Genomic DNA, 12,592 nt, shown 5'->3' with positions numbered 1-12,592 from the left:
GAAGATTTCATTTCTGAACGCTGACCATATGGTTCATCCTCTGCAGTCATGCTTTCCCCAAATTCTGACAATATGATACACAAAAACCCATCCATTTAGCAAAATGATCTTTGGATTACCCCCTTCCAGATTGGACCAGCTGACCTAGGTGAGTGGATGAGGCCCCAGTTTTCTTGCTGGAATTCAGCCCATGGCATTACTGAATGCTAAAGTTGAGATCTATAAATGGAGATCTCTCCCCTGTAACAGATGCCCTGTATTCTGTTCCTGACAATCACTGGCAGAGCATGGAGGACTGGACCTAGGACCAGCTGCCTCAAATACCTTACCTTAGAATGTCTAGAGCAAGGGTGTCAAACATGTGACCCGGGGGCCAGATCAGGCCCCCGGAAGACTTCTATCAGGCCCACAGTGGCTGTCTTCTGCTTCTTCCAGTTCTGCTCCTACTGCGTCATTGTAGGTTTGCAGCTTACAGATACACACCTGAACAGCATACTCAAGATTACAACAGCACAGACATTTTGATGTAGTAATTCGGAGCAAGAGGTGTCAGTTATCACAGACTGTTAAATAAACAAAATATTGCAAGAGTGCTAATGTTTTAAGCATGTTTTTATTTTAAGTTAAACAAACTTTTTGTTTGTGTTTTTTATAAAGTTGATATCTCCGCTACCTGGCATTACATTTTATGACACACATGGCCCGGCCCAACAAGGTCTCATTTATGTCAGATCCGGCCCTCATAACAAATGAGTTCGACACCCCTGGTCTAGGGAGTGTATTTATCTGTGATACATTTAAAAGGTTGGATTCTACATAGGATTTCTGCTGATGGAAGGATCATGGTGTGGTTTTTGCAGATACTCCCTTGTATGGCAGACCTCCAACTTCCTCATGCTTTTCCTGGATGTCCCCTATCCTCCAGGAGCAACATTTTGTGCTGGAGGAGGTGGGGGAGGTAAGAGTCCTTCTCTTAGTGGAAACATTCAGCAGGATCCAAACCCCTGTTTTCATTTTGCTTTCTCCTTTCTCCTTTGTGGGTTTCTGCTTGGGTCCCTGTTGGCTCATTAAAGCCAGATTTATTTCAACAGCCCTCTTTCCTTTTATCCTTGGGTTTTGCACCCAAGTTAATTTCTTTGCTTTTACTTGAAATAAATTTTACTTTTCCCCAAGCTCAGCAAAAACAACAACAACCCAGCCTCTCAACCCAGCTACTACAGAAAATAAGGAGTTATCCTTCCATCCTAGGGTAGTTAGTTTGCTGCCCTTTCTCTGAATTAGAGGCTCACTTTGTACTTCCATGCTCCTGACAAAGTAAACGGGTGCTGCTGAGACCATCTGGATAGATTAAAAGCAACGTCTCAGCTGGTGGCAGCAGTATACTTTCCCTCCTCTCTGGCTTGAGGCTCTTCTTATCTCCTCTTGATCTATGAACAGAAACCCTCTCTCAGTTCCCCAGAGTTGGACCCCCCCCCCAATTACTTTGGTTGTGAAATGAGGCCCACAAGCAGACAGTTGGTGTGCAGTGATGACAGCAGCTGTCTTACCCATGCTGAGACTGAATGCCAGGCTGTGGCCTTGTAATGTGCTCCTTCTGATGTAAAATTTGTAGTATGAGTGCACTTGGTGGCGTCAGAGTCTGAAAGGACACTCTTATTCCCTAATGCAGAGCACAGAAGCAGAGGGTACCTTTGTCTTGTCAAATCCAAAATAATGCAAAAACAAGTAGTGGGTCTTGTTCCCATTCTGTGCTGCCCTGTTTACTGTCTAGAGGCTGCTGAGGTGCGCAAGTGAAGCAGATGACTGAATCTCCTTTTACAGAAACAGCTGCTTTACATGTTTCAGGAGGAGGGAGAGACCAAAACATTCTTCATCCAGTCACTCTGCTGGGGATGTTTTTTGGATGGTGCCCATCTTTGGGAAAGGTGTGTGTGGCACTGGCAATAATGTCCTGAGCTGTCCTCTTTCCCCTGGAATCAACAAAGAATGCAAAGTTGAAGTGGGGTTGGGGGTTCTACCTTTTTGAGTATGGGAGAGGGAATGGAATCATGAATAGGCACAAATAAGGCAGGACTAGCTGACTGGTGATACAAAAGTGGGAAGAGAGTGAATGCTTGGATTTATTTTTCAGAGTAATGTCTCAAATTACTTACATCCCCGTACCATCTTCTGCCCTCTGGTCCATGGTATACTTTATTTTGTCAGAACAAAAAAAACAAAACAAAACAAAACACCAGGCGATAAATGACTGATTATACAAAGTCCCTACGCATTTCACTGTGCAGGCTTCATCAGGGGGAATCTATAAAAACAAATTTATTTTTAATACAGGTAGTAGAAGGGCCCCTTAATAAAAGTTATTCCAAAGTTATGAAAAATACTCTTAAAAAGACAGGATCAGAATTTCAAAAATAGATACATATTGGTCAATATACAATGTAAGATAAGTAATCTATACATTAAACATGAAGCAAGACGATGAAAATATACAATATATTAAGTGATAAAACTTTTCATATATTGTCCACATCTAAAATGTAGATTCATGGGAACAAAAGGTGTTGCTGTGAACGGATTTGTCTTTTAAATTGGATGTTCTTTTAAAAGAGACATTTGGTTTTTTATCACAAATAGTGTGCTGATGTGGTTATAAGTCAAACTGTTCTCTCGTTCTGTGACTTGCTTTTGCTATGCAATAGATCTTCCCTTCTGCAAGCTGTGGCCTTATCAAATGCTGGTGTTTTTTTTTTAAATTTTATGTATTTTGTCATATAACAAATATAATGTAAATCCAATATGTTAAAAAAAATAACTGATCCTTTACACATTGAAGTATCATCGAGAGTCCGAACAGTTCATACCAACTTTTGAAACAGATTAACAGAATCAAATTAACATGAAACTTTTCAAGGTATCAGAAAGTCCACTGATTACAGAGATTTATGAACCTAAGTATAAATACTAACCATGCATGAAAGAAGCATAAACGAGGAAACAGTTAATAAAGCAATCCAATATTGTTTATCATATCGCAAGAACAATTACACCCATCTCTGCATTTGTTGCCAGGAAGAAGGCAGAATATCTTCTGATGCTAGGAATTCTAAAATAGGGTTCCATTTTTCCATTATGGGTTTAACCACAGGTTTCAAAGCCGATCTATTTACTTTTCTGGTGACAGAATCCATGAGGAATTGATCCCATAGTTTTTGGTACCACAATGTCAGAGTTGGAGGTTTCGGATCTTTCCAACATGTAGCAATCGCTGTACGGGCTGCATAAATCATAACATCCAAGGTTTGTTTGTAATGATGTGTTTCAATGTGAAGTGGCCAATGTTTTAGGAAAAGACTTTCAGGTTTTATTGAGATTACTAACCCTGTAACTTTGTGAACCATTAGTTTTATTTCCTCCCAAAATTTCGCTATCTTCTCACATTCCCACCAGGAGTGGGCAAATGTGCCTAATCCATCACACTGTTTCCAGCATTTTGGAGAAATTGTTGGGTGAATGTGGGATAAACGTTGGGGGGTCAAATACCACCTCGTTAAGATCTTAAAGTCTTTCAACTGTGGCCTTATCAAATGCTGTTTTTAAGATATGATCTGGATAACCCCTGGTGGCAAGATTTTGTTCTAAGGTTCTTGTGTCCCTTTTATAATCTTCAGTATTAGTACAGTTTTTTCTAACTCCCAAGAATTGGCTATATGGTAAATTGTTGTTTTTTTTTAATGTGAGTTGATTGAAAGCTATCCAACCTTAAAAAGGAAACTCTATCTGTAGGTTTTTGGTATATATTTGTCCATATCCTATTGCCATTTTTATTGATCATGACATCCAGAAAATTAAGATTGTCACTGAAATTTATTTCAAATGTGATGTGAATATCCTGAATGTCAAGCCATCTATGAAATTCTTGCAACAGAGTACAACTGCCTTTCCATATTAGGACAATATTATCATCAATATATTTCCACCATATAGATTTATTTATTTAGATTTGTAGTATTCCTCTCTGAATATATAAATTTCTCCTCAAATTGACCCATATATAAGTTAGCCATATCCGGAGCCATAGAGGACCCCATGGCAATATGTTAAATCTGCCAAAAGATTGTTTTCATTGAATGAAACATAATTCTTGGTTAATATTAGTTTGGCCAGTGCCACAAGAAAGAATGTAGGTGGATGGTGATTTTGTCTCTACATCAATGTATTTTCTATAACTGACAGTGCTTCTTGTTGTGGAATATTTATATATAAGGAGACCACATCTAAAGTTACTAGAAGAACATTGGCATCAACATATTTCAAATAGCCCAATAATTTATTAATAAAATTGTTGGTGTCCTTAATATACGATGGTAACATTGGTACAAAGGGTCTAAGGAAATATCCTACATATTTGGAGATTGGTTCAAGGACTGAATCATAACTTGAGACTATAGGTCTTCCTGTAGGGGGAGTTTTATTTTTATGGATTTTTTTGGCAGAGTATAAAACACAAGTGTTTTAGGATGTTCTTTATCTAAAAAAACCACTTTCCCATGTTGAAATATACCCCATATTCACACCCTCTTCCAGCAAGGTTCTAATCTGATCATTCAGTTGTCTAAACGTCTTTGCTTCATATTCCTCCTTATTTTGTATGACTATAGCTTCCTTGTTTATGATGGTCTGGTCCTGTGCCAATGTACTTAACATGTTCATTTAAACTGAACGAAGCAGGTTTGTTATGCTTCTCAGATTGTTCAAGGTCTTGGACTATTTTATTTTCAAAAACTTTGATAGTAATTGGCACTGGATCTTGTGGCATAAAATTAGATGTCACAGAAAAGGGAGAAAATAGGGCAAGACTTGGCTGTCTTTTAAAAATGCCTTCAGCCTCAGAATTCCAATGAACCTAAAATATCTAAGCACATGTCCACAGGGTCATATCTAGGAGTAGGTACAAAAGACAAGCCTTTATTTAGAATGCTGTTCATATTCTGATAAAATCCTGTATGAGGGATTAACAACTAAAGAGTTTCAGTTTTCTCCTGAAAATATTCTTCCTTTTGCTGGATAATATCCTTCTGCCGGGGCTTGGGGATGAGCCTTGTTCCAGAAAAGATGATGACGAGGCCAAAGTGGCTGGTCTGTTTTAATACATGTTCTCTTCTCCTCTGCTGTTTTATGATATATTTTACTTTGAGCTAACTAAATTGCTACAGCAATCTAAGAATTATAACTTTATACTCCTTTGTCATGAGACTAATATATATATGATTCCTCTGTGTTTGAAAAATGAGTGGCTAAAAGCCCTCACCTTTCAGTTCTCAAAGAGGAGAATTTTGCTTGGCGTAGCTTGGAGCTATGAATTGAGTACTCTTATATCCCCGTTACACCATCCAGACCATCCCAGTAGTGAAAGAAACTCTTATAAAAAAGGAAATTTGACAGAAAATATATGCATCAAGAAATCATGTATTATTTTCATTAAATATTCCAAGGGTAGAGAAGAGGATTTTACTCAGAGTTGGTGTGCATTCAATATTTGCGGAAAGTGCAGAAACTGGTGAACTGGCATTGACTGCAAACGTCAACATCCTATACTTTCAACATTTTTTTCTGATAGAGCAGTATTCTAGCTCTTAAAGGCAGGGTGTGCAAATATCTGTGTGTAAAAATGGAAAATCAAGTGTTGGGGCCTGTTCTCAACAGCTTTCTCCTTTCCTATGGCTAACTGGCAAAGAATAAACTATCCAAATCAAACTTTTTTTTTTTAGAAAACACCACTTTTCTACTGCATCTAATAATGAAGTGAGTAGCTAGTTATAATCACAAAATGGGACGGAGACAGTTATAATCACAAAATGGGACAGAGACAGCACTGGTCGCTCTTACGGACGACCTCCGGAGACATCTGGATCAGGGCGGGACGGCAGTGCTGCTGCTGCTGCTAGACCTGTCGGCAGCGTTCGACATGGTCGACCATCAGCTGCTTGCCCACCACCTCACTGACATGGGGATCCAGGGGCTCGCCTTACAATGGCTTGTCTCCTTTCTTCAAGGTCGGGGACAAAGGGTGGCCATTGGGGAGCAGCAGTCCCGAAGGCGCCCACTAGTATGTGGTGTGCCCCAAGGGGCTGTGCTCTCCCCGATGTTATTTAACATCTATATGCGCCCCCTTGCCCAGATTGCCCGGAGGCATGGGCTGGCTTGTCACCAATATGCGGATGACACCCAGCTCTATCTGATGTTGGGCGGTCAGTCTGACTCTACCCTGGAAGATCTGGACCAGGCGTTAAAGGACGTGGCTGGATAGCTTAGACTGAGTCGACTGAAATTGAATCCAACAAAGACGGAGGTCCTGTGCCTGAATCGGAGCGGTACGGGGGTAGGGATCCCACTCCCAGCCTTCGGTGGGGCGCCATTGGTGCCAGCTCCGAGGGTCAGGAGCTTGGGAGTGCTCCTGTATGCCTCCTTAACAATGGAGGCCCAGGTAGCAGCCGCTGCCAAGGCAGCCTTTTACCATCTTCGGCTGATTAGGCAGTTGGTTCCCTTCCTCGAACGCAAGGATCTGGCTGCAGTGATCCATGCTATGGTCACCTCGAGGTTGGACTACTGCAATGCTCTCTACATGGGGCTGCCTTTGGGGCAACTCCGGAAGCTGCAGCTGGTGCAGAATGCGGTGGCCAGGCTGCTGATGGGTCTCCCCAGATAGGAGCATATCCAGCCTGTGCTTAAGACTCTGCACTGGCTGCCAATAGCATTCCGGATTCGCTTCAAGGTGCTGGTTTTGACCTTTAAAGCCCTTTATAGTCAGGGACCGGCCTACCTGAGGGACCGCCTTTCCCCGTATGTTCCCCGAAGAGCACTGCAATCAGGATCCCAAAACCGCCTGGACCTCCCTGGCCCAAAGAAAGTCAGGTTGATGGTAACCAGGACGAGGGCTTTTTCATTTGCAGCTCCGTCCTACTGGAATGAACTTCCTGCCGAGATTAGAGCCCTGCGGGACTTGTCACAGTTCCGCAGGGCCGTGAAAACAGAACATTTTTAGGCAGGCGTTCCGATAGGAGAGATGGCGTACCAGCAGCGCCCTGTGTGAACTTCGATCCAATACGATCTAATGTGGGGGCACCGTTGAATGTGTCTTTAAACTGCACTTTAGTTTTATCGCCATCTAATGAATGTTTTATATAGATTGTTTGTGTTTTAACTGATGCTTTGTATTTATGTTTTATTGTGTATGAATACTGCTTGTCAGTTTTGGAAGCCGCCCTGAGCCCGCTTGCGGGGAGGGTGGGGTAAAAGTGGAATAAATAAATAAATAAGTACCCAAAATGTGTCACCCACAGACAAGATAGTTTTCTACACAAGAGACTCACTAAATATGCAATGCATGTAATTGTAAAGTAGCCAAGGGAGATACAATAATGCCTAAAGACAAAGCATGTTCCTATGAATCATTGGAATACTGAAAGCAGATGAGTGTTAATGGAGAGGGAGCATAGTCATAAGAAAAACTTGCCAGCTCCAGTCCCTGATTTACTAGAATCTGGGGTGGGGGGTGGGGTAGATTTGTATGAAAGTGAATTTTCCAAACTATTTATTCCTTTCAGCCGTTGTATATACATACAGCAGCTGGAATGTGTTGCTTTGTTTTAAACCTCTGCAAAAGATTGAAGGTCAAAGAAGACGGGGACGGCAAAGGATGAGATGGTTGGACAGTGTCATCGACACAACGAACATGAAATTGAGCCAACTTCAGAGGACAGCGGAAGACAGGAGGGCCTGGCGGGAGCTGGCCCATGGGGTCGCGAAGAGTCGGACTCGACTGTGCGACTGAACAACAAAGCACCATCTAGAAGTAGATGGTTCTCAGTGGCTACTTTGGGCCCTTTGCATCAGTACAGAGAGCAGCTAGATGTGCCTTATTGTCAAGATAAGACAAAAGATGGGACTTGTGATGTGAGGGGCATTCAGTGATTATGTTGTTGTGTACTTGGGGGGAAATGGATTAAAGGTGAAGAACCACTGACCTAGAGCTTAAGTAGAACTCCATTTCCCAGAGCAGCAGAGGTTTTTTGTGTGTGTGTTTGTGCAAGGACTGGAGACCTAACATGACAACAGTGATGTTGATGGCTCTCTGGGTTCATGTCCCCTTCCTTCGACAGACTTGTGATCCTGAAGATTTAAAGGGTAAGAAGTGCAGCCTTAAGGCTATAGCCAATGACCAGTGCTGCTGCTGCCCTACTACACAAAAGAAGAATTGGGAAGGTAGATGACATTCTCTTTGACTGGTACAAAGACAGTTCTTATGATGCCTTTAAGCTTCTGTAGGATTTGTCAACAGCTATAGAACATCAGGCTCTTCATTTGTGGTCAGTGGCCTGATGTTTTCATCATGTTGCTTGCCTCTAGGTTCCTTGCTATAATTAAATGCACAAGTCGATTATGCATGTTAAGAGAATTTATATAGATGGTAAAGCTGTGCAGCTCACAAGATCACACCTTGCTTCACTGCAACTTTCTAGCTCCTAAACATGGTTGATTCCTGTGTGTTCCTCTCGCCTTGTAAGTTACTGTGTACGTCAAGGTCTGGAAGACCTTTAAATGGTTGCCGGTAAATTCCTGAAATCAGTGAAAACAGTGGGTTTTGCAAATACTGTTGTGCAAAATCCAAGGCTGCTGTGTGCTGTAATGTGCACATGCAGACTGCGGAACAGACTTGACCCATTGGCTATTGCACATCAACAGGTGGGGTGTAAGCTGAGACTCTGACTTGTGCCCGAAAGGGGGAGGCTGGAGGGCAGGGTGGCTCAATTACAAAATCTCATGGCAAATAGCATGAGCTGAGCATCCTCAAAATAGCTGGAGGGAAACTATATAACAGGAGACACCACTGGGAACTGTCAGTCCTCAACAGGCGATCATCACATCTGTGTAGTCTTGTTCAAGGGAAGTTCTGAGAAGGACGGAACACCATAGCAATCATCCCCCTCAGTTTCTTAGGGTGGAGAGGACCATTTCAGACCCGAGGGTTTGTTGTATTTTGACACCTCAAAGGAGCTTATATCTGTGGGGTGCTGTGCCTCCTTTTGTTCCTGGATACTTCTTGCCCTACAGATCCTTTGTTCTCCCTCTTGGTTCCATAGCACTCTGCCACCATGAAGTATTACTATCCAGCTGCACCCCCCAGGTACAGGAGGTACACAAGAGGCCTGAAGACTGTGCGTTTCTCCAATGATGTTGTCTTCCAGGACAATATCCGGCAAGGTGACCTGGAGCAGGTGGGGCGTTTCATCCGTGCCAGGAAAGTCACCTTGGACACTATCTACCCCTCTGGTAAGTAGGTGGTGGTTGAAAATAATGAAGTATTGGTAGCTCCCTCATCCCAGGGGCAGGCTGTGGGTCACAAACTAGATCACGGCTTTTTTGTGTGTGTGAGAGGAAGGGAGGTGTCTAATTTTTCTCTCCCTCACTCAATAAGCACTAATATAGGCAAGTGTACAACCTGGGTTCCCTTAGAGGAATCACCTTAGTTATCCCCTTGGAATTGGGAACTACTTAAGAGTATGATATAGACATGCAGATATCTTTCTGGTTGAGGGAATTTAAGCCCTTAGTTTGTAAAGAATCCTGTTTTTGCGCAGGTAAACTTAAGTATATAATCAGGACTACCTGAGCTGGGAAAGTTTGGGGAACATCCCCCAAATGACAGGATGAGCAAGCAAATAAAATTACTTGCCAGACAAAATACTCCGGGGAGGGGTCAGAACTGGCTCAAAGACTGGATTGTTGTCCCCAGCAGCCCTTTCCTCTTGCCACTCTGTGTCTGTGGAAAACTGCATCTGAAAAGCTGAAGTGTGAAATTTCGTTTTGTAACCATACAAGTTACAGCTGTTGTATCCAAGTATATAGGCAGTAGGAATGTTGTGCTTATGTACTGGTGCTGTTTATCACTCTCCCTTATAAAAGACCATAGAAACGTGGTGCAGTGTGTCCTAGTGCTGGGTGCTGCCCTCAATTAATGGTTTAACAATTTAATTCCCCAAAAGGCTCCCAGATTCAGCCCTAATTCAAGGAATCCTGACTTTCGTATGTCCATGCGGAGGACCTTACTCCAACCCTTCCTCCCTGGCCAGGTCTATTTTACCCCACCGGACTTATTGAATAACAGGAGCCACATTTGTTTTTCAGATACGTTCAATGTCCCAGCCCTGTTTTGTGGGGGAAATATTCCTGTGTAGCTAGTAGGGATGTTTCTTTCCTTGATTCCCAGACCTCTTCTCCCTTCCTCTGTGGATTTACTGTCCCTTGGACTACCTTGCCACCATTTTAACACTGCAAATGCCTGCTGAGAAAAGTCCTCACAGCTAGGTTCCATGAGTTTGGCTGATCTATTCCCCTTTCCTGTTAGGTATGGCTGCCCTCCATGAAGCTGTACTTTCTGGGAATCTTGATTGTGTTAAGCTCTTAGTGAAATATGGTGCTGACATCCATCAGAAAGATGAGGACGGCTGGACACCGCTGCACATGGCCTGCAGTGACGGCCATGCTGACATTGCAAGGTCAGAGCTGCCAGTTTGTTAAACCTCTTTTCTAAATTAGAGCTCCTCACTCCATTGTGCCATCTCCTGGCTGCCAGTCTGTTGGTCTCATGGTCAAGAAGAACTGGGGAGGGAAGTTATTTTGCCTGGCTGAGGCTTGAGATGCTGAAAAACAGTGCCTGCTGGATCAGAACATGATATGTGTGTGTGCGTGTTTGCGTGTGATGACAGGGCCAGAGTCAGCATACCTTGAGGAGGGGAAGCTGCCAAGGCTTCTGGTGAAGTTCACTGCTGAGAAACCCCCAGACACATGCACCACCCAACATCATCAAGAAAGAGTAGTTGGAGGGCTTTCCAACAGATAGGGGAAAAGAGGTGCAAGTGTGGCCCAGTTGTGAGCATAAGAAGGAGGGGGCCACAGGAACCCTTTCCCTGCCCTCCCAACCTGGAACTGGGCCAGCCCTGGCTGGTGATGACTCTGTCCTAGGGTTACTATTTCTAGGTTGGGAAATTCCTGGAGATTTGGGGGTGGAGACTGGGGAAGGTAGTGTTTGGGGAGGGGAAGGGACCTCAGTGGGATATAATGCTATGGTGTCCATTCTCCAAAAAGCCATTTATTTCCAGGGAACTGATCTCTGTCATCCTGGAGATGAAGTGTAATTCTGGGAGGTCTCCAGGCCCTACCTGGAGGTTAGCAACCATGGAGGCTGTGCCACTTCACAACCTCTTCGGTTTCTCCATACAATTTTGCAAACTAATGCAAAGGGCAAAGTTAGTGTGAACCTTCCTATTTAGTCATTTTCATGATTCTGGCTGCACTTTTTCTGCCAGTTGGAATTGCCAAAAATAGATCCTGTTTGTGCGTGCAGCCTAGAGCACACTCATACCTATATTATCTGTTGATGTGATTGTAAGGAGGGATTTGGCAGCTGTAACTAGGGCTCTGATATGAATGTAATAATTTCTTGTTGCAATGCCATTAGTATTGAATCACCAGGGCCTCCCCCGGGTTCCTGCAAAATAAGACGATCGCAGTGGCAGTGCTGCTTTATTTAATTGGAAAAGGCCAGGTCACACTCCTCTGCTGCATCTTCTGTCACCATTGCCTCTCCTCATCTCATTTTTCTTTGATACCCACAGATACCTCATCTCTCTTGGAGCCCAACTAGATGTCACCAATGATGAAGGGGAGAAGCCATCTGACCTTATTGACCCTGAATACAAGGACCTTGTGGAGCTTTTCAAAGCAACTCGGATGGACTGAACTTGTACCTTCAGTTCTTTACTACATGGAATCCAGTCTCTGTGCTCGGCAGGAAGATCTGCTGAGTGCCTGAAGGAGGCTGGTAAAGCTGACATTAGCCCCTGCTAGGCTGGCTAGGGAAACTATGGCCTCTAAAAGAGGCCACAGTTTGGTTGTGATATGTGTGTAAAAGACTGGCTACTTAAAGGTTTCTCAGAGCTATGCTTGGGAAATCCCATTCAGAGTGAAATATATTTTTATTATGGCCCACTTCTTGGTACCTGATGGGGTCAGGCTTTGACTAAGATGGTTATAATGAAGAGGACATACAAGTCCTGGCGTCACTGTTGTGTGAGAGGTTTACAGCATTGGTTATGTGTTGAACCAGACTGGGTACCAATTTGTACAAGCATATATTTTGCGATACTCGTTTGCAATTACTCTGATGTTGAATCTCTGCCCACATTGAAGCAGTTTTCTTGAGAGATACAGCCACTCCAAGAAGAATACAATATCCAAGAAGAATGCAATATCCTGCCAAGAAAACAGACCCAACTTCAAGCTGGTATTTCATTGTTGTAAATATGGACAATCCAAGCACTGTTGTGTATAAAGTCTTATTTTCCATGTTTGTGCACCCTAGACTTGCTTTTCTACTGTATTTTTATGTGATTATGAAACAGTCTTTTATTTTTACAATAAAGTAATTCCTAAACTCTTGTATTCTTTTTCTTCCTTCTGTTTGCCTAAAGGGGGATAGCTGTTCTTCTTGTCCAGCTGCTTCCCCTGAATTACTTGAGTTGTGTATGGGAGC

At 43.1% G+C, this 12,592-nt stretch overlaps 1 protein-coding gene across 2 annotated transcripts; it reads left to right on the top strand.

Moving 5' to 3' along the window:
- The first annotated feature begins 8,891 nt into the window (after positions 1-8,891).
- Positions 8,892-12,290, top strand: PPP1R27 (protein phosphatase 1 regulatory subunit 27). 2 transcript variants are annotated; one of them, XM_015426557.1, is made up of 4 exons: positions 8,892-9,025; positions 9,141-9,330; positions 10,406-10,556; positions 11,676-12,290. In XM_015426557.1, the coding sequence occupies exons 2-4, from the start codon at positions 9,153-9,155 to the stop codon at positions 11,797-11,799; spliced, it is 453 nt and encodes a 150-aa protein (XP_015282043.1). In that variant the 5' UTR covers positions 8,892-9,025; positions 9,141-9,152; the 3' UTR covers positions 11,800-12,290. The 2 variants fall into 2 exon arrangements, with proteins under 2 accessions (XP_015282043.1, XP_015282042.1); XM_015426556.1 differs by having other exon boundaries at positions 8,893-9,330.
- The last annotated feature ends 302 nt before the right edge of the window (positions 12,291-12,592 follow it).

The sequence above is a fragment of the Gekko japonicus genome, unplaced genomic scaffold, assembly GCF_001447785.1.
Source record: "Gekko japonicus isolate JY-2015 unplaced genomic scaffold, Gekko_japonicus_V1.1 scaffold1430, whole genome shotgun sequence".
NCBI classification, from domain to species: domain Eukaryota; kingdom Metazoa; phylum Chordata; class Lepidosauria; order Squamata; family Gekkonidae; genus Gekko; species Gekko japonicus.
Note: the sequence above shows the minus strand (reverse complement) of the source record. Positions and strands in the feature narration are given on the sequence as shown.

Coding starts and splice junctions, on each gene's coding strand:
- PPP1R27 (XM_015426557.1), top strand. CDS start 9,153: ATGAAGTATTACTATCCAGCTGCACCCCCCAGGTACAGGAGGTACACA. Junction 9,331..10,405: donor GGACACTATCTACCCCTCTG/GTAAGTAGGTGG, acceptor CTTTCCTGTTAG/GTATGGCTGCCCTCCATGAA. Junction 10,557..11,675: donor GGCCATGCTGACATTGCAAG/GTCAGAGCTGCC, acceptor TGATACCCACAG/ATACCTCATCTCTCTTGGAG.